This window comes from Drosophila grimshawi, unplaced genomic scaffold (genome assembly GCF_018153295.1).
Source record: "Drosophila grimshawi isolate 15287-2541.00 unplaced genomic scaffold, ASM1815329v1 contig_44, whole genome shotgun sequence".
NCBI classification, from domain to species: domain Eukaryota; kingdom Metazoa; phylum Arthropoda; class Insecta; order Diptera; family Drosophilidae; genus Drosophila; species Drosophila grimshawi.
The window spans coordinates 9,386,389-9,408,217 of record NW_025063240.1 but is presented as its reverse complement, the minus strand read 5'-3'; the positions used below and the strand labels follow the sequence as shown (position 1 = coordinate 9,408,217).

The 21,829-nt window shown below is 36.0% G+C and overlaps 3 protein-coding genes across 3 annotated transcripts; all 3 read right to left on the bottom strand.

The window, feature by feature from the left end:
* Positions 1 to 16: 16 nt before the first annotated feature.
* Positions 17 to 710, bottom strand: LOC122322575. The gene is made up of 2 exons (XM_043215348.1): positions 574 to 710; positions 17 to 511 (listed from the first exon to the last, which is right to left on the bottom strand). The coding sequence occupies exons 1-2, from the start codon at positions 664 to 666 to the stop codon at positions 17 to 19; spliced, it is 588 nt and encodes a 195-aa protein (XP_043071283.1). The 5' UTR covers positions 667 to 710.
* Positions 711 to 2,465: 1,755 nt separating this feature from the next.
* LOC122322574 (ficolin-1-like) lies at positions 2,466 to 3,224 on the bottom strand (the record flags this gene model as incomplete). The annotated part of the gene is made up of 1 exon (XM_043215347.1): positions 2,466 to 3,224. A coding segment is annotated over exon 1 (462 nt), but the record flags the coding sequence as incomplete, so codon positions are not given.
* Positions 3,225 to 3,687: 463 nt separating this feature from the next.
* LOC116806519 lies at positions 3,688 to 4,330 on the bottom strand. Its single transcript, XM_043215346.1, has 3 exons — positions 4,205 to 4,330; positions 3,786 to 4,142; positions 3,688 to 3,693 (listed from the first exon to the last, which is right to left on the bottom strand). Exons 1-3 carry the CDS (start codon positions 4,295 to 4,297, stop codon positions 3,688 to 3,690), a joined length of 456 nt encoding a protein of 151 aa, XP_043071281.1. The 5' UTR covers positions 4,298 to 4,330.
* Positions 4,331 to 21,829: the final 17,499 nt, after the last annotated feature.

Here is a 21,829-nt window from a genome sequence, read left to right as displayed (position 1 = left end):
TTTTAGTGAATTGAGCTTATTTAAATTCATTCCTGATTGATTGCAAATTCTTTAATTCACTCATGATTGATTGCAAATTGTCATTGTTATTCTTGTATAAATCTATCTGATTTCTCAATTCCTGTATGATGGCGACATTTTCATTTTGATCAACTAGTTTCTTCTGCAACTCCTTGATTTCAGAGTCCTGCCTTGCTGTTCTATCCTTATAGTTTCGCAGTTCCTGAATTCTAGTTTCACATTCATTCTTCTGGTCCAACTTTTGCTGTAACTGCTTTAATTCATTGTCCTTACTGCTGATCATTCCCTTATTAATCTGCTCTCTCAATTCTAATTCAAGTTGGGATATCTTCAATTGTTGCTTTTCTATTTCCATATTCTTAATGGATGTTATATTATCATAGTTCTCCACTTTTGTCCTCATCATTTCAATGTAGATAAGCAGTGGTTTGATGGCCTTATAGGCATATGATCCGCATTGTTCCTCCTCTATCCCTGATGCTTTGCCGATCTGATATTATTTAGAATTGGAATAACTCGCTTGTCTAATATAATTAATTCTTATTTACTCACTTCATTTTTCGTCGCTGTAGTTACGAAAGAGGATTCGCCTTTGATCAGGATCAGACTTATGCATAAAGTAAATGCAACCCAATTTAATTCCATCTCTTCCTGCTATGGCCAGCTGGTCTCAATAGAATTAGATGTAGACTAATTCTTCAGAGTCGGACTACCGACATTTTATAGCATTTTATATGCATTGAACGATGCTGTTATCAAGTACCACTGATAATAGACGACGTCAATGGCTTTAGAGGAACCTGGATCAGGTTCTAATTTCGAGCTTTTGCTCAAATTTGTTAAGTTCACGGCAACAGATAAGCGTAGACAGACATATAAATATATATACATATATATATATATTTCACTGGCATCAAATCATATTTGACAGAATCATAATATATATTTAATTACTTATTACAGAATTAGTGCTCATTTTAGAAACGATTGAACTTAGTTCCCCATTTTGGATACAAATGATGAGCATCAAATCTTAAAGTGGACGATCTTAAAGAGAGTAGACAAATAAACGGGAATACTTTCAATTGTGTGTACTGTAGATGAACATTTATAAATATGTTTACAAAGTTCAGATTGAAGATGGAATATCTGTTGATCTTCAATTGAAATGTGTATTCAAATAATAAAAAATTCAGGCAGTTGGAAGCAACTTCGATCAATTTAAGCATGTACAGTTTGTCAATAAAGTGTTTTAGGGTTGGCCAACAAAATGTTAGGGATCACGATGTCACATGGATCACATGAGTTGCAAATTAAATAGTCTGAAAAAAATGAATAAATTAATGTGATCGGGTGAGATGAGGGCATAAGAAACAAGTGAAAAAGGAATAATTGTGAAAGGGAATTTCTCCAGGAAATTTAGAGGAGGAACTTGCCGCCCAATATATCGCGGTCGAACTACCCCTGAGCCGATAGCTAGCCGGCTGAGCGATATATTGATGCTTTCGACAGGCAAGGCATAAATATATTTGCCTTCCGTTAGATCTGACAATAGTCGCATTTACTTAACTGCATGCTTGCACACGACAGACAAGGACAGAGTGTTGCTGCTATCTTCACATACCCTTTGACACCTAGCAGACAAAGTCTGCAGCTGCTCGCACATATGCACGGCTTGGTCTCTATTCTACTACTTTTCTACTGCAATTATACTGCTATTCTACTACTATTCTACTACTATTCTACTACTATTCCACTAATACTATTCTACTACTACTCTACTACTGTTTCATTACTATTCTACTAATATTCTACTAATATTATACTAATATTCTACTGCTATTCTACTACTATTCTACTACAATTATAGTAATATTCTACTACTATTGCACTACCATTCCACTACTATCTGACACCTCCTTGGATCTACTGCTTATCGATGCTACTGATAGATTCAGCTATTTTTATCCATTTTTCCATATCCGTCGGAGACTCAAGTTAACTTGACCTACAAATGAGTAGAAGTTCATAAAATGTGATGTAATAACAGTGCCAATTTAATTATTTGAGAGTTAATTTTTAATTACATTTACAATTCCAAAGTACAATTCATATTAAATTTGCATCATTTTTATATTTATTTTGGGCGAATAAGCATTTTAACATTTTTGATTGCGCTATTCCAAGATATACCATAATTATTCCAGTCCTCTAACCTATCATAGTACTTTGAATTTAATCTACTGTGGAATAAAAGAAGAAAACAGTTAAATATATAAATAGAGATGAAGAAGAGAGTCATTTACTTACGGCCATCCACACCAGTCATTGTGCCACCATCCACCAAGGTATGTTAATGCACAATAGCCAACATTCCAGCCATCATTATCACGATCATATGTTGAAAATTTCTTATTATTGTTATATTTTAACAAAATATCTGTGGCATTGCCACTGAATCCACTTAAACTCAGCTGGAAGTCATCGCTTTCGCCAGCAATGGCAAACTGTTGATATCTCGCATATTCTATTTTTCCTTCAAAGCTCTCCAGATATATAAAGAGTTCATGGGGTTTATAGCTCGTTAAGCGATGGATCTTTTCCAAGCCCAAGAAGAAGTCTCCATCAAAGGAACCAAAGCCTTCGCGGTATGTTGCCCAATTCCTGTTGAAATCTTCTTTACCATTGATTCGCTGCTGGATAACTGTCCATCCAGGACCTGCTGTCTTCGAGTCGCATAATACATCAAAGCAGTAATGAGAAAAACTGATTTTATGAACACAAGGAGCATCTCCAAAAGATGTGCAATTAATCTCCTTTAAGTCCTCCAATTTCACATCGCTTTTGTTGACATCGTTTTGTAATTTGGATATTTCTTGATTCTTTTCCTCAATGGATTGCTGCATCTCCTGCAATTTGACTGCCTCGCTATTAATTTGATCTTTTAATTTGGATATTTCTTGGTTCTTTTGGTCAATATTTTTCTTATCTTTCTCCAACTGTATCTGCAACTCCTGCAATTTGACTGCCTCGCTATTAATTTGATCTTTTAATTTGGATATTTCTTGGTTCTTTTGGTCAATATTTTTCTTATCTTTCTCCAACTGTATCTGAAACTCCTTCGATTTGACTGCCTCGCTATTAATATGATCTTTTAATTTGGATATTTCCTGGTTCTTTTGGTCAATATTTTTCTTTTGTTCCTCCAACTGTTTCTGAAACTCCTTCGATTTGACTGCCTCGCTATTAATATGATCTTTTAATTTGGATATATCCTGGTTCTTTTGGTCAATATTTTTCTTTTGTTCCTCCAACTGTTTCTGAAACTCCTTCGATTTGACTGCCTCGCTATTAATTTGATCTTTTAATTTGGATATTTCTTGGTTCTTTTGGTCAATATTTTTCTTATCTTTCTCCAACTGTATCTGCAACTCCTGCAATTTGACTGCCTCGCTATTAATTTGATCTTTTAATTTGGATATTTCTTGGTTCTTTTGGTCAATATTTTTCTTATCTTTCTCCAACTGTATCTGAAACTCCTTCGATTTGACTGCATCGCTTTCGATTTGAAGTTTTTGTTTGGAGATTAAATCACTTGTGCATTCCTCACATTTCTGTGAATTGAGCTTATTTAATTCATTCCTGATTGATTGCAAATTCTTTAATTCATTCCTGATTGATTGCAAATTGTCATTGTTATTCTTGTATAAATCTATCTGATTTCTCAATTCCTGTAAGATGGCGACATTTTCATTTTGATCAACTAGTTTCTTCTGCAACTCCTTGATTTCAGAGTCCTGCCTTGCTGTTCTATCCTTATAGTTTCTCAATTCCTGAATTCTAGTTTCACATTCATTATTCTGATCTAACTTTTGCTGTAGCTGCTTTAATTCATTGTCTTTACTGCTGATCAATCCCTTATTAATCTGCTCTCTCAATTCTAATTCAAGTTGGGATATCTTCAATTGTTGCTTTTCTATTTCCATATTCTTAATGGATGTTATATTATCATGGTTTTCCACGTTTGTCCTCATCAATTCTACGTAGATAAGCAGTGGTTTCATGGCCTTATAGGCATATGATCCGCATTGTTCCTCCTCTCTCCTTGATGCTTTGCAGATCTGATATAATTTAGAATTGGAATAACTCGCTTGTCTAATATAATTAATTCTTATTTACTCACTTCATTTTTCGTAGCTGTAGTTACGAAAGAGGATTCGCCTTTGATCAGGATCAGACTTATGCATAAAGTAAATGCAACCCAATTTAATTCCATCTCTTCCTGCTATGGCCAGCTGGTCTCAATAGAATTAGATGTAAACTAATTCTTCAGAGTTGGACTACCGACATTTTATAGCATTTTATATGCATTGAACGATGCTGTTATCAAGTACCACTGATAAAAGACGACGACAATGGCTTTAGAGGAACCTGGATCAGGTGTTGATTCCGAGCTTTTGCTCAAATTTGTTAAGTTCACGGCAACAGATAAGCGTAGACAGACATGTCGCACGTGTATATATATATATATATATATATATATATATTTATTTATTTATTTCGCAGTAGCATAAAATCATATTTGACAGAATCATAATAGATGAACAAATAAATGGGAATAGTTTCAATTGTGTCTACTTTAGATGAACATTTATAAATATGTTTATAAAGTTCAGTTTGAAGATGGAATATCTGTTGATCTTCATTTGAAATGTGTATTCCAATAATAATAAATGCAGGCAGTTGGAAGCAAATCAGATCCAATATAATGTATATATATCCTTGATCAGCAACAAAAGCCAAGTCGATTAAGTCAAGTCCGTATCTCTGTAAATTCACAGCTATAGCAGGATACGCAAAGAAATATGTGTATGTGTCTTATTTGGAGCAGAGATCTGTGAATGCGTGAATAGATGTTTGTACACCCCTCGCCACTTGAATAGGTCAGCCATTAAATCTGTTTCTATCGCACACTGCTCCCAAGACAAATATTCCAAAGAAGTCATAGTTTTTTATATGGAATTAGAAGCTGCAAATTTGATAAGACGAGGCGTGTGGGTGTGAGAAGCGAGCAGCATGATAAGCGAGGCGAGCTCAAAAGTTATTATTATTAAACATCTATATTTGCTAGGAAATTATTGTAGTCTTTAAAAACCAGAAGATCTTGAAATTATGGATTTAATCAGGTATTTATACAGTTAAATAGTTATCCTTCGGAGAGTTGAAATCACGCAAGAAGAAAAACATAATTAACTGTTAATTACTTACCTCATTTTTGGTAGCCGAAGTTTCGAAAGAGGATTCGCCTTTGTGCCTAAGTGCATCCCAATTTAATTCCATCTTTTTCTGCTTTGGCTAGCTGGTCTCAGTAGAATCATATGTAGGCTGAATATTCAGAGTCGAGTTGCCGACATTGTAGAGGATTGGCCAGAGGCACATACACAGATCTGAGGCTGTTCGCAAGACATTGAAAGATGCTGTTATCAAGTAGCACTGATAATAGGCCACGTCAATAGCCTTAGGGCAACCTCAATGGCACACGGCAATAGATACGCGTAGACAGACATGCCACACGTATGAGTACAATATACATAAACAAGGTAAATATATTTATTTCGAATTAACATCAAAACATATTTAACAATAGCAAAATAAATATATAGAATTGCCTGATTCTTTGCAACCCGAAAATTACTTAAATATAAACAAAATAAAAAATAATATGGTCAAAAATAACAGATCAACTCGTACTATGAGTCGAGTGACAAAATATAAGATAACCAATCAGACTAGATGCATATTCTAGTTCAATAACATAGAGCGGAAAAAATAAAACATAACTAAACATAATACAACAAAGAAGCTTGTGAAAGATGTATTTTATTATGGCGAGCAATTGCAGGGTATCCTATTCAAGTGGCGATGAGCATTCTTAAAGTTGAAAACGTAATCCTGATGTTGAAATTATACACCACGAGAAGCTAATTAAGTATCAAATGTTTGTTTATTGTAGTATATATATATATATATATATGCTACTCTCGACGAAATTTCGCGTTGATCGCATTAAAGTAATTAGTAGTTGTGAGCTTGTTCGATTTGAGATATTATTGTGAAATTATTATAGTTCGCGGTCGTTATACTTGATCATTTGTCATATACAGAAATCATACGTTGATTGGCGATTTTCCGCATCGGTCATGTCACGATATACATATATATATATATATATATATATTCATGTAGGCAATCTTAACTAAGATCAAAATGCTCACAAAGCATCGCAACCTACGCTAATTGCTTTATAAAATGCAATAGTTATGGAATCGTATAACCAACACAAATGCATATACAAACACACACACACACAGACACACACACACACAGACACACACACACACACTCACACATACACACATCCATTTTGAAGTGCATATATTAAAGTTATACTCGATGGATCGACCGCGAACAAGTGCAACAATTACAATAGCAAATCTGTGTTAGCCGCGTTCAAAGCTGAGAACAAAGAAAGAATAGCAAAACTTCTATTAAGCCTGATTTGTTTGCTTTTAGATTTATATGCAATTTTTTTTTTTGCGTTTGCTGTTGCATTTCTATATAATGAGTATAATTAATTCACGTTTTGTCATGTCGAAATTTTAAACAGATTTTAACGATGATTTCAGCCCGGTTTTTTATTTTGAATTTTACATATTGAATAGGGAATGGTTTGCGGCACTTGAAGTTAGTTGGAGCTTGATCATTATAGGATATTTATATTTAATTTGGATATTTCTGCTTTTTAACAATTGTTCTAATATATTATTGACATTGGTTTAATTGATAATGTGAAGAACGGTGTATAATATAAGTTCTAGTAGTCCACAGACAGATAAAGTCCATTTATTTAAAGATTAGATAAGTGCCTACGCTTAGCCATTAACGATATAAATCGATTTTAATTGTAAAGATACAGCGTTGCATTTGATATAGATTATAACTAGACACATTATTAATCAACTGGTTTTTATTAATATCTGATAAGAAACGAAGATTTTGTTAATCAAAATATATTTTCATGCTGAACAAACTATTATCTGTTCTGGGTTAAGGGTATCTCCTAGTCGAGTTCTCTCGATTTTCATGCCAATTGCTTCAGCATTTAACCAAGTGGAACGGATATAGATATAAGCTGAAAAGTAAAATAAATCACTAGAAAATAATAATAATTATCTATTGCATACATGACTCAAGTTTGAAGAACTTTTTCCATGGAAGAAGCCACAGTGTATGCATAAAGGTATTTATGTATATATGTATTTATTTATGTCTTTATGGGTTTCAGTATTGTCTGTTTGGATTTGCATTTGGTCATTAGGCATGGCTGATGTTGGGTCTGCCATTGAATTGCCGCAATGAGACGCAAATTGCAGCGACAGCTTCACAGAGCAGAGCAGCGACCCACCTTATAGCCCATTAGCCAACGACAGATGGACAGATGGACAGGTGGGCAGACCACACACGAAAACAGAGAAAAGAAAGTGGCAAAGTACATGCATGCATAGGTAGGCACAAAGAAAGCGTTTGCAGAAATTAAAGACAGCAAAAAAATAAATAAAAAGAGGGGAAAAAAAACGTTAAAAAGCAGCTAAAAGAAGCTTCATCTAGAATACATACAGTGGTGACAAGAATAATAGCACCACTCTCACAAGAAATGTTCTCAAATGTTTAAGTTTAACTTGAATGTGAAAATAAAAGTCGATAATAAAATTACGCCTTTTAAAGTCATTTCAATTGAATTAAAATTTAAATTTAAAACATTAAAATTTATGAAAAATGCAGAATAATAATTGGCACATTTTTCAAATGCTCACTTATATTTATGAAAAAATATAAATAAAAAATAAATATTATATTAAAAATCAACATATTTAAAACAAATTTGTTGTTTTTTTTTTCCATTCGTAAGAAAAAATATTGTGGTTGTAAGTGGTGCTATTATTTGTTTCGCAATTGTGCGTATGTGGCAGTGAGTTCATAGACAACTGTCGTGGCTCTGATGATCCAAATGACTAAATCTGAAAGCCAAGAGACAGCAACTAAGACCACACACACACACTCAGACACAGTCTCATTGGGACGGTGAACTGTGGGCCAGGTCTGAACGGTGTGTGGAGTGTGTGGAGCAAAGCGTTTCTTTGGAAATGTCCAGCTTGGTGTTTCTGACGGAGGCAGCCAGTCCGAGGGGCCAGAGGTCCATTAAAATTTCATGTGTACCGAGAATAGAGCGCAAATAGGCTGTAATTATAGAACAAATATACACATAACAGTCGAGCTCACAAACAACGTGCGGCTTGTGGGGCAGGGGTTACGGGCAGTGGGGGCGGGGAGGGAGGGTGCTGATATGGCCCGAAATGGGCATGTATATTCACAAATACATTCAGTCGAACTAGAGATGAGCGCGTGACTCGTGAGTGAGTATAAAGCAGCTTTTTAAATATGATTCGGCATGAATTCAAAATAAACAATTAGTTAAAAATCTTGTAAAAATATAAGCTTTTAATATTTCAACTGTTTTAAAAGAAACTGAAACTTAAATATAAAAGATATTTTGTCATTCAATTGATGATGTTTTCTTAAGACGATAAAACGAAGCTAGCAAAAATTAATTTAGCTTTAGTTAACTGAACTGACAGTTTTAAAGATTTCTGTTCAGCTTCTTTATTTTTTATTTGATTTCTTTTTTTTATGGTGCTTGTGGTACGCGAATTAGCAGGCACTGTGGACACATCTCTAGTGCGACTGACTATGTAAGAGTTGTTGGCGTGTAATGCCGCAATGAAAATCGCCCATTACAACAATTTCATTTCATTTTACCGCCTTTTGCGCTTACGTAAGCACCAACCGCTAAGGCAACAGCAACAGCAACAGCAACAGCAACAGCAACAAGCTTGCAACAACAATAAAACAGCAACAAAATTCAATGCAGTAGGTGCCGTCGGTGCCAAGAGCTTGAGCCTGTGGTTTGTGAGGGGTATGCCGAGCAAGGCGGGAGGGGCGAGGCTTTGCAAATGGGGTCCAAGTTCGTGGTGCGGTCGCGGGTGTGTGCTGGCAACAGGGAAACGACATTTGTGCCACCTTTTTGTTTTTTTTTTTGTGTGCCTGCAATTACACGGCCAGCAACAGCAACGGCAGCAGCAGCAGCAGCAACGGCAGCAGCAGCAAAAATCGCGCCAGACAAACTGACGGCAGCGTGTGATTTTCTGTACCCAGCAAACGGATCGGCGCGCACTGATGGATGACGTGCAAAAGGTGGATAGGGGCAGGGAGGGTGACAGGCGGGGGGATAGTGATTGTACGTACGTTAGCTAAATGGGGGACTGGGTTTGTAGCTTGCTTGAGGTTGTGTGTCGTCAATTGTGTATATATGTATATACATACGAGTATATATGTATAAATATACGCTGCCAGTCATTTCGAGAATTGGCAAAGGGCAAAGCAAGCAATTCTCAAATCATAGACGCATTTATTTTTATTTACCTATTTATTCTTATTAATATTTATTAAATGTGTTCTAAAAACAGAGTCCGCTTTTTTTTTTGGTACTCTGAAATGGGCTAAATATTGAACATCTATTTTGTATTTATTTATTTGTATTTATATATTTGTATTTACTTATTTATTATAATTTTTTTATTTACTATTATATTATTTATTTAATGTGAATCTTTTGGCAATTTCTTTTTCCATTATGTACTTAATTTATTTATTTGAACTCATTAACTATTAGTATTATTATATATTAAATGTATACCACAAACAGTTTCCCATTTTTTTTGGCACTCTAAAATGGGCTTGAGTATTGAGACTCTATTTTGTATTTACTTATTTGTATTTATTATAATTTTTGTATTTACTATTATATTAGTTATTTATTGTGATATATGATCATTTAAATATGGAGAATCTTTTGTATTTAATTTTTTTTTACATATCCAATTTGTATTATTTTCTTTATCTGTTATTACAATTATCACAATATATTCAATCTTTAATGAACTATATATCGAGAACCTTTTGCTTTATTTTTTTCTTTTTGCTGGCTAACGGATCGTCTGTGTAATGTTAAATGAAATTTGCATATTGAGTAGAACAAGTTAAATATCTGCCAATTTAAGTTCACTGTCAGTGTCACTGTCACTGCCACTGCCAATCCACTATTTTGCCGGCTTATATTGTAATTTGTAAGTATTTTGGTAACACTTTTTTCTTAATATATATTAAGTAAAATTTAATCTGTTGGAAATTCCAGCAGAAATGTTTATTAAATATATACAACTTATTATGAGTATTTCCTATGCTTTCAATATACTTTGAAAACCGTTTGAACAGTTAATTTTATTCAATAAATACTTTAAATTCACCTTTGATTAATATTATTTTAATGTTGCTTTTGAAAGCTTTGTAAAAATCATGAATAATTTTAATATTTGCCATAGTCCACATTTCCGATCGCACGAAGTTAATTGGACTCTTTTTAAGACTTACTTTCACCAAACGTGACTTTTTTTTAGGGCTTATCTGTAGCAGTGTGTCTGTTAGTCGTTGTCCGTTTTTTGTTGTTGTTTTCTTGTTTTTTGTGTGTGTTTTTTTTTTTATGGGCTGGCAGCAGATCAAATGCGATTTAGATCGTGTGCGCATTGTGTGCGATTGTGAGACGGAGCACATTTAATGATATCGCATGATTAATGATTACTCATCGACCGGTTCAGTTTGCTGTTCGCCACTTAGCTCAGCAACAGGGCAGCTTCGATGGGGACAGAGATAGAGAGGGGGGGGGGGGGGGGGTGGGCGGTAAGTGGGGAAAGGCTGGGAGGGGCACATAGCACGCGAGCAGCGATTGTTGAAGGCTCAACAGATAATTACCTATAGAAGCTCGGCAACAGCAACAGCAGCAACAACAACAACAACAGCAACAACAACAGCAACAGCAACAATGGCCAGCAAAGTACTGTTAGTCACCGTCTCTCATTCTAAGTGGCCAACTGAGTGGGGTAAGGAGGAATGGGGGGGCAGAGAGAGAGAGAGAGAGACTGAGCCATGCTGGCTAGTTAGTTGGCATTAGCAAAGTCCACGTCGTGCTTAGAAAAATCGATTGGTTGCCACAGACAAGTTGGCAACAGTTTCTAACAACGCTCCCTCCCAGAGGCAGAGGTGTGAAGAGGGGAAAGGGGCAATGGGCAATGGGTGGTGTGGGGGGAAGGTTTAGCCTGGTTAGAGGTACGCCATGGCGAGGGGCCTGGCAAACAATTTCACAGTTACCACAGTAAAACCATGGTTGACCTTAAACTCGTAGTTGTATTCCTCCATTCGCTGCCTGTACTCAAGTTGCTCGGTAAACAGAGGTTGGCGCAGTTGTCACGCGACTCGCATACCCTGTACATATCGATAGCATAAGGGTATACTAATTTGTATAATATTATTACAAAAATACGCATATATATATATTGTAAGTTGTTGCTGTTTAAATATATATCGAGATTTCTTAATGGTAGAGTGATGGTAAACTAAGCGTAGAAAAATCGTGGAAATAATTGTTGAAAAATATTGATTATTACACTGGACTACATATTTTTTATTGGGATATTTGTTAATAAAGAAAACTTTCAAAGGTTGTTGCTTCTTCTCGCATACTTTTTTTATAGAGACAAATAGGATATTACAAGTTGAGCTATTTTGCAGCATATTTACTGGTCGAGAACATTCGAACGAAAAGTATTCTTACTTGACCCATCCATATTTACTTACTTGTTCTATTTGCACAACTGCTGAAGCGGGTTTTTCCCATTGCTCTGAGTTTTCTTGGTTGGTTTGCTGGGTTCTACTTTGGTTATTTCCTCAGCTACTTTTAGCACAGCGAATGTGATCTAATTTATGCAGTGGCAATGTTTGCCTAACTTGTCTTGACTCATCTGACAGAAAGCAGCTGTTGCTTGTTGCCAAGAGCCAATACGACAGTGTATTGGCCGAATGCTTCAACGTCATTGCAAATCAGTCGGAAGTCCGATAAGCTGATAACTGTATTCATGCCGTGACTAAACTATGGACTGACAACAAGAAAACTGACTCAACTTACCCGACAGTTCTTACTTGTTTGCTCTTATTAGTCAGTTCAATTTGACTTCACCAGCTCCCCAGATATGAAAATCCGATGATGACTGCCTTCAGCAGCTATATATAGTTGAGCTCTCTCTCTCTCTCTCTCTCTCTGGTCTGGATGCTTGGCAATACTGATAAATATTAGAATTTGAATTTGTTCTTTTTTATGAATTAAATACTTCTACTACGAAGAAGGATCCGCCACTGATGAGGATCAGGCACAATTGATAGTCAACATTTTATAGAATTTCTTCTGTTACAGCTAATTTCTAATCTAGAGTTGCAAAAGACACATCGAACGATGTTCTTATCAAGTGCCACTAAAAATAAACCACGTCAATAATTTTACTGACTTTTCATTATCAGCGAAACTGTTTGTTCTTGAAACTATATTTAATATCGATCTTTCCCGCAATTTAATACAAAACAATAGAATTTAATGAGCCAGACAATAAATAAAAATAAATACAAATCTGAGCACTTTCATGGATCTGCTTACATTTGAGTGTGCAAAGCGAAATCTAAATCGGAATTAGTACCTAAATTCAATACTCTGTACGGAACTGATATTATTTGTCAGAGTATCTGCCAGACGTGATGCCTCGACAGACGCATACCTAATTGTTTTCTCCCGCTCTTGCCTATGCTGGTTTCTAGGCAAAACTGATAACCAATTCGAAATAATAAAAACATTACACATTTCCAATAAAAGAAATGCACTTTGACCCGGTTTACCAAATGGAGATGATAGATGCGCTTTAAGTTTGTGTGGCGTATCTCGAACCCATTAAAAAGTGAGCACACATTAAAGCAGCAAACAACTTGACACAGAGATATGCAAATTGAGAGCACACATAGACAACAATGGCCACTCCCCCCCTCCATCGCTCTCAGAGTTGACAGTTGAGAGTTGAGATAAGGCCAACACTTTCGGGGTGTTGAAACAGGAACCTGTCAAATGACTCATCGATTTATGTTGCACATCTTATCTGGTCCCCGGTCCCCTGGTTGCGACTATTCCGACTATGCGCTCTCAATGTTAGGCTCGGTCGAGTTTAGTTTTCGACTCGAGAAAACCCGTTTCGTGACCAAATTATTGCCTGTCCCAAACCCCACCCCACCACCCCCGTCCTACAATAGTCGGGGTCGGTGAATTATGGCCGCCGGGTGTCAAATGCAACTAGACGCTTTAGATACGGACACACGGACAGGTAGGCAGCCTGGTTAGTTGGTTAGTTGTTTGGTTGTTTGATTCGTTGCTCGTTTCAGGCCACATTTGTGGGCTCGACTTTGGCTATCGCAGCGACTTACTTTTCAATTTCACCTATTTTCCTATGTGTGTATCTCTCTCACTCACTCTGTGTGTGTTTCTGTGTTTGTGCTACGCTCTCAACAGCACAGTTATTCATCATTATCTGACGACAGACATCAGCTGTTGTTGTTACCCAACAACAACAACCACAACAACGACGACAACAACGATGCAAGCATCGAAAAGCTGAACACAACATTGTTTCGATCGTGTTGAACATTTAATCCCCTACCTCTTTATTCTTAATTCTGTTTAATGCCCTACCATCTTCTATAAATATATATATTTTTTAAATTTGCTTACTTCTTCTATTTAAAGTAATACGCCGTGTTCCACATCCTTTGAGTTTCGTTTACTTCTTCTATTTAATCCATTGAAATCCTATATCTACTTGAAATTCTTTTTCTACAATGCTATTCACAATTTTATTCCTTAAAAACTTTAAGCTCAATCACATTAGGCCTCTAACATTCTTTTTGTTAAACTAAAATGTGTTTTTTTTATATAAAATAATTAAATATCATTTTATCTCAATTTTATATGTAACAAAGCTTGAAGCTTACTAGTACATTTTTGTACTATAAATTTAAGCTTTCTCACATCCAACTGCTAAGCTTTATTCATTTTTCTTTAAAATAATAAAAAGTAAATTAAAAATATATAAACTTTTAGGCTAACAGCTTACAAGCTCACATCGATTTAGCCTCATCAGCTATAAGCAAAAAGCTTAAAAGCTGTCAGTTTTCATCTTATGTACAATACGGATACTTGCACAGCGCCAAGCATACAGCAAGTGCTGATATGCCCGACGCCTCCCACTCTGTGTTGCGCAGCTTGGCAATGGCAAGCGATCGTTAGCGTTGATTACGAGGCAGCAGCAACAACTCGCCTAGCGAGCAAACAGACCAGCAAACAACGAAGCCAAGGCATTAGCAATAACAACACATAAGAAAAAAAAACATGGAAAAAACAACAAATAGGAAAGTTTCGCTTGGCAACAACTACCAACTAACAACGGTGAATAATCCAAAAAAAAAAACAAAAAAAAAACAGAAAAATAAAACCAAGAAGAGAGAGAGAGAGAGATCGAAAAACCCAAGTCAGCAAACGATCAAAGTGATTACTTAGAAGTCTTTGATCGCCCCTGGAAAAGCCTCATGGAAAAACTGCTGAAAATGCAGCAGAAGCCAACAAAAAAAAAAACAAACTAAAAAGAAAAACAAGTTAGAATGCTCTATGTGAGTGAGCTCGACTAGCAGATACCCTGAACATAGTTTTCAATTATATAGTATGAAAAATTCATAAATATAGTTAATAAGGAATATATTTTAAAAATCGATTTATAACGATATTCGTGAAAGGGGTGCAGTTATCGATAAATTGAAAGAACTTACATATCCAATATAAAATCATTAGCAGTCTCTGCGATCGTCATAGAGACGGTGCACAATATAAATGGCTGTTGTTGCTTTATTTGAGCTCGTTTGCACAACTTCATTATACCCTTTGTTTTTTTTAGTCATTTTCAATGGGTTCAGGGTATAGAAACAATCTCTTTGCAAAGTGGTAATTGTTTGCAAATAAAAACTGTTGTGTAGTTAACAAATATTGCTGTTGGGTTACAAGTAGTTACAATTTTTTGGAGCCGATTTCACATTGAATTAAACAAAGTTGCAGTTAGAATGTGTTGCAGTTGCACGTGTGTGAGTTCAACAACCTCATCGAAAGCAAAATATTCACAAGTTATTAAATTCCAATTAAGAAAAGTCAACCAGCTGTTGAAATATTTATCCAGCAGCTCAATTTGAACTCGCCGAATCAGGGCCGCAAATAAGGCATGCAAATAATGAAATGCACAATAACCCATCCATTCCCCTCGTGGCATGTGGCAGCAAAGGCTTCTCCAATGTTTGCTAAGCGTGTCACGATCAAGAAGTTATCATTACCAGGCCTCAAAGTGTGCTGGGTGTATTGCACCCCGCTGGAATTGTATTAAGTACAATTAAGGTGCACAGTTCAATGCACCCAAGCCTCTTGGCCAATAAGCCTGTAAATTTGGTCAACTGACTTGCTACTGGAGTGGAGTTCGTTGATCGATAGTCTCGTTATCGCCATTGCACTCTGCTTGTCAACACTTTTAGGGGCTTTGACTTTTCTTCCTTTTCTTTTCTTTTTTGATTACTTGCTAGCTAACTAGATAATTGTTCAATTTAATTGAACTTTTGCCTGTACGTTCATATCAGTCAATATGCAGTTAATGGTTAATACAACAGCACTCAAGTTGTGTTTACCATTTCGACTGCAACTCTTCTTCTTATACCTCCAATGGAAGCGACATTTTAACTGACATTTGATTAGTTAGTTGATTATCACAAAGTTTTCTTATATGATAACTGTTGTGGATCTCTAATGGATATGAACTCATATTAAAATTCAATATACCAATTCATCTAACCTAAATAATTTGATAGAGATATTACCTTTGCATGAATTAATATATCTTATCGCTAAATGTTCTACAAAAATATGTTATATGTATTTTTAATTCCTTTTTAGTGCATTAACCACATTTACATTTCGACATTTAAAAGTAAAGTCGTTTGTAACGAAAGCATGCCAAAATGTACTGCCAATTTTTTCATCGATTCTATATTTTTTAGCATCTGGTTTCAGGGTATCAGCAAGTCTAGTTCTCTTGATTGTTTTGACCTTTAGATTAACGACAGCTCATAAGTATTATTATTGTATTATATTTAGATCACGCAACCATCAGGGCACAGGCCTTGAAGCACATTTTAGACTGAGAAGTCAGCTAGCTAGATAACCCCAATCCAAGAAAGATTGTCACATTCATGCAGTCATTAGAATTGACGGAAGAACTATGGACTCAGAAGGGGCGCAGTAGTTGCATAATAATAATAATAATAATAATTATAATAATAATAGTAATAATAATAATAATAAATGAAAATATGAATAATAATAATAATAATAAAAATATTATTAATAATAATAATAAAAAAATAATAATAATAATAAAAATATTAATATTAATAATAATAATAATAAAAATATTAATAATAATAATTATAATAATAATAATAATAAAAATATTATTAATAATAATAATAATTTAACAATTGTATTAAAGCATTATATCTTAAGATAGGATATATCATCATTGTAGATACTGTACAGATCTGTCTGTCCTGGCCATGCTGTGAGTCATCTTTGGTGCACTCCAAATGGGTTTCACAATTACGAATTGCATTTAATTGACGTCGTTTAATTTTATGCCGTCGAGTGGCTTCAATTGAAGACGGATTGAGGAAGGCTCATCAGCAACGCGTCTGATTACATGTCATCAGCTGCTGCTGCTACTGCTGCTGCTGCTGCTGCTGCTGCCCTCCTCCGCCCCGCTTCCCAACACTGCCTTGGACTATTTTAGCAAATTTGATGGCCAACATATAAGGGGCCCAAGCAGCTCCACACAGCGGCTGGGGCTGCACTCGAGCTCAGATTTGCTGTCGTCTGGCTGGGGGCCAGGGCGTTAAACTTAACGACCAGCCAACGGCTCTGTGCTCATTACCAGGCTCAGTCTTAGCCTTCGACTTAGGTCGTGGTCTCATTCATTGTTGCAACTCACACTTTAAATAATATTATAGTCACAACTTAAAATAGAAAAAAATTTATGGATTAATACTCAAAAAAGTAATTAAGCTAACTTTGATATGCATTTGTATTAAAGAAACGTTATTAAATAAATATTACAAGTTATTATTATAAAGCGGCAACTAAAATTGTTTACTGTGTACTCTGTGTTATAGTCGGTGCTGGTCTTTAAGTGCAGTTATGCTCGCAGCTTCTTTGGCTTTGTGGGTTGCATCTGCGGACGGCTACTGTGCGAGAGAGGGGCCATTAAAACTAATTGGCATGATTGATTGTTGTGGTAGACCCCTCTTGCTGCCGCAACACTCCCTCCCATGTGTACACACAGCCGTATCTCGATTCTCTGATGCGTTCGCCAAACGAACTTGTGGCTGAGTGGAGCTGTTTTTGCTTTTCTCTGCGTTTAGTTTGTTTCTCCATCATTTAATTTAATTAATGAGCATGCGTATCAATTGGTTTACAATTGTTTAATTGCCTGTATCATGCCGTGTTATAGCTTGCCCCTGTCCACAGCCACCTCCCCTCGCAGCCAGCACTCGTCCCTCGGCTTGTCACTTAACAACTATGGCCGAACAGGCACAGCTAAGGAGACGACTCACATTGTGTATTATTATGCACCCATTGCGACTGCGGCCGTCTTTGTAGGGCTTCTTGACTACTTGACTAACCTGCCTGCCCCCCTTTCGCACGCCATTAGCCTGTCCCCTGTGTCATGTTACGTCTCGCTGTCTCTCTACCTGTCTGTCTGTCTGTCTATCTATCTGTCTGTTTGTCCATTTGCCCGTCTTTGCTGTCATGTTTGATGTTGCGGTTTAATCAGCAGAAAAAGTTCAACGCTTATGTAACTCAAGGCAGTGACAGACCTTTTTTTTTCTTTTTTTTTCTTTTTTTTTGGTTTTTTTGTTTGATTGCCAACTAGCTGATTGAACAACATTCGACTCCATCAAAATGTTCGAATTACCTACGTACATAAGAAACCTAATCAAAAATTGAATATTATGCATATCTGATCATCAGTTGATCATTGATCATGTGTTTGTTGCATAAGCAGAGATAGGCGAGGTTTCATTTCGACAAGGGGGGGGGGGGGGGGCAAAGAAGGCTCCCCCAGCGACCCACTGAAGTCACGGTTTGTTCAATGCTAAACTTTGATCAACTCATTTTTAATTTTAATGTCATTTTCAAATGTAATTGCATAATTTGTTATAATTTGTCGACTTTCTTTCATAACAATTTTGCAAGCTCAACCATAACACTCAAATATTAACTTTAAATTGATGTGTGAGGCTTGGTTTATTTTATTACTGAACAAGTAAAGGAAATATTTCACATGAATTAAACGTCAACGAAAGAAATAAATGCATCTGTATTTATTTGTACATGCTTATGTGTATTTATATAAATATATATTTACTATATTATATTATATATTATATAAATAGCTTTATTATTTTTATTTCTTTTCTTTAATTTTCAATTTTAAATTCAAGTTTTCCATATTAATTATACATATCTTAATTCTTTACCTTAATACTATATTAATTTTAATTCTAAATTTAATAAAACCTTTCTAAAAATAGTGGAGAGCTTTAAGTCGGCACTCTAAAAAAAAAAAACTAGACAAATAAAATATATAATTCTCGAAAGTTCTTTATGGCCAAGCAAACAATGCGAATATATGTATATTATCTGAATCTGATGCGTTTGTGGATTAACACCGTTTGTGCTTTTAATCTGAATCTTTCAACCAGCGAATGTAACTTTCGCCAAAATGGCAAACGGTGAAACTTTGCTTGTGTTTGTGTTTTGTGTATCTGAAACTAATTGCTGGCAACTATGGCTATTGTCTGTCTGGCGTTTCCTCTCGTTGGGCAACTGTTCTCTAGCTGAGTAAAAAAAAAAAAATAAAAAAAAAAATAGGAAAACAAAAAACAAGACAAGAGAAAAATGCATATGAAACAATAGAGCGAATTATATATACAAACCGATGTGTGTGTGTGTGTGTGTGTGTATGGGAGGTGTAAGTGTGTGGGTGTGTGTGTGCCTTTTGAAAATGCGCTCAGCTTTTCACCCAAACTGGGCGCCATTGTGTGCGCTTTGGCCAGAGCCAACTTTGGATACGGATACGGTTCCATGGTTCCACCCATCCATGGGGCCATTGTCACTCTTTGGTGCGTTTCATGCAGCCAACCATGCGACGATCCCCAAACACAATGAAATCAACTCGACTACTCTCTGAATCTCGTCGTCGTTGTCGTCGTCAAAAAAAAAAAAAAAAAAAAAAACAAAAACAAAAATAATGTTAATATGCCGCTTTGCTGGTGCTGGTGCTGTTGCTGCCACTGAATCTGAATCTGTGCACTGGGACAACAACTAGAACTCGAACTTCAACTCCAACTCCAATTCCAAATTCAAAACTGGAACTGTAACTGGAAATGGAAATGGAAATGGATGTGGAATAAGAGACTGCGGTTAAGGCCGTTGGAATTGTGGGCACTTTGCATATTCACAAAAAAAAAAAAAAAACAAAACAAAACAGAAAAAAACAAAAAACAAAGACAAGAAAAAAATTAAAAATGTTACACACACAAAATGAACTTTGGGGCGTCGCTTTTCTTTGGCACATTTCACAAATCATCCAGCGAACAAATTAAGCAACAGGAACAGATTTAAATTGGGTTTGGCTACCTTTAAGTGAAAAGAATATTTATGGAGTGGAATAGAAGTGATCTTTAAAAACTAGTCCAAGCTTATTTATATCTTGACAGACAAAAGAGTATCTATATAGAGTAAGCCATAGAAGTGTTGATTAAAAACTAGTCCCAGCTTATATATTGCTTATAGACTGATCATGTACAAAATAGGTTGTCAATTGCAAATAAATTGATGATGAAGCTGATGCTGATCAATCGATTCTAGTGAATGAAGTTTGGGCAAACTGAATTTATGATAACATTTTGTTAAATGTTGATTCCATATTAAAATAGTTTAAGGCCTTGCTTCGTAGCGAGGAGCTATAAAGTTCTAATATTGAATATGTAGATAAGATTGTGATGAAAATAGAAATACGACTGTATTTGTTTATTTCCGATATGATTACAGACTATGGGCAAGTCATTTTTACAATACCAAAATCCTATATATGGACTTCAATGCTCTTCAATAGAGCAGACGTCCAAGCGATAAGGCATCGCCGCTTTTGGGACTTTACGACAACCATAACGACTATATAACCTGGTCACATACATATATATATATATATATATATATATATATATATATATAAGCTTTATCATCTATCAGCGTCACTCTTGCCTCAACTAGTCATAAATTTTAACGCCAGACGCGAACTCTTTTTACGAGTTCAAGCTTGCCTCGCCTCGCCTTGCCCCGTATCGCATCTGTGGCTGTTTGCTGCAGCTGCAAGTATCTGTATAAGTTGCTGGCGCACCCGTTTGTAGTGCGTACTCCGAGCTAAAATAAATTTAAGTTTTTTTTATTTATTTTTGTTTTTGTTTTTCTGTTGTTGGGGCTTTCAGCTTCGCCACCCATTGGCTGGGCGTGCCCTGTCCATGCCGTCTTGATGATCATAATTTCCAATTTTATGGCTTCCAACATATATCTACCATCTCCTATCAGCATGGGTGTGTAAATCTATGTCTATGTCTGTGTGTGTGTGTGTGTGTGTGTGTGCACATGAGCGAAAGTTTTTGATAGAAGAGTTCAACAATTTTATTGTGGCAATTTTTGTGCGCTTTACACTTGATGCATCTGTGTGGCTGTTAACCGGGCCATTGCCATCACATTTTGAGCACTCAGCAATGCTGCTTAAGTATTTAGTTTATGGATCACTTAACTTATCGTGCCACTTGCGTCATATGCTACAAACTCAGAAGAAGATGAAAGAAACACAGGCAATAATTTTTTAATTTCAATGGTGTGCAGTAGATATTCAAATAAAAAATTGATATATATCTATTTAGTATTTCAATTGTAACATTTTCCTGGACAGATCAACTTTTAAATATTGTTCATTTAAATTTCGTTGTATTGCATTTGGTGTAATATGCAAACAGGCTTTTTTCACTTCAATAATGCTTATTAAAATAGAATTTTTTCCCAGAAAATTCGCAACATGGCATGGGACACGTAGCTGCAGTCACGTACGACGCTCCCTGTGATCCGCACTGGGAACAGGCTAACCGCAAATATGACGACAGACACGTTGACCAAATGACACGGACACGCGACGCAGACGTAGACGTAGATGTAGACGAGTAGGTGTGCGTGTGCGTGTGTGTGTGTGTGTGTTTGTGTAGTCAGGTAGGGGTCGAGGTAGTCACTGCGTCACAATTCTGGGAGTTTTTGTCGTCAGAGGCATTAATGTGATGGATAAGCTGTGACGTAGCGAACCAGGAAGACGGCCACAAGCTCACGTGCCGACCTGGCAACCGTGTCCCAATCAGAGTCGGTTGCTGGCACCCACAAAAAGGTTGGGCTTGTGTAGTCCCTTCCGAATGACGCAAAACTCACGTGACGTTGTTGCCGTCTCACTAATTACACAGCTCTCTTTGGGTGGCTCAAACGAAAAAATGATCTGTTATAAGCATTACAATATCCTAGTTTTGGTAACAAATAAAGTAACGTTCAAATTTCCCTTTAAATGCT

Excerpts from the sequence above, each read along its gene's own strand:
- LOC122322575 (XM_043215348.1), bottom strand. The coding sequence starts at position 666 with ATGGAATTAAATTGGGTTGCATTTACTTTATGCATAAGTCTGATCCTG. Across the intron at positions 512-573 it reads CTACAGCGACGAAAAATGAA|ATCGGCAAAGCATCAGGGAT; the intron begins GTGAGTAAATAA and ends AAATAATATCAG.
- LOC116806519 (XM_043215346.1), bottom strand. The coding sequence starts at position 4,297 with ATGGAATTAAATTGGGTTGCATTTACTTTATGCATAAGTCTGATCCTG. Across the intron at positions 4,143-4,204 it reads CTACAGCTACGAAAAATGAA|ATCTGCAAAGCATCAAGGAG; the intron begins GTGAGTAAATAA and ends AAATTATATCAG.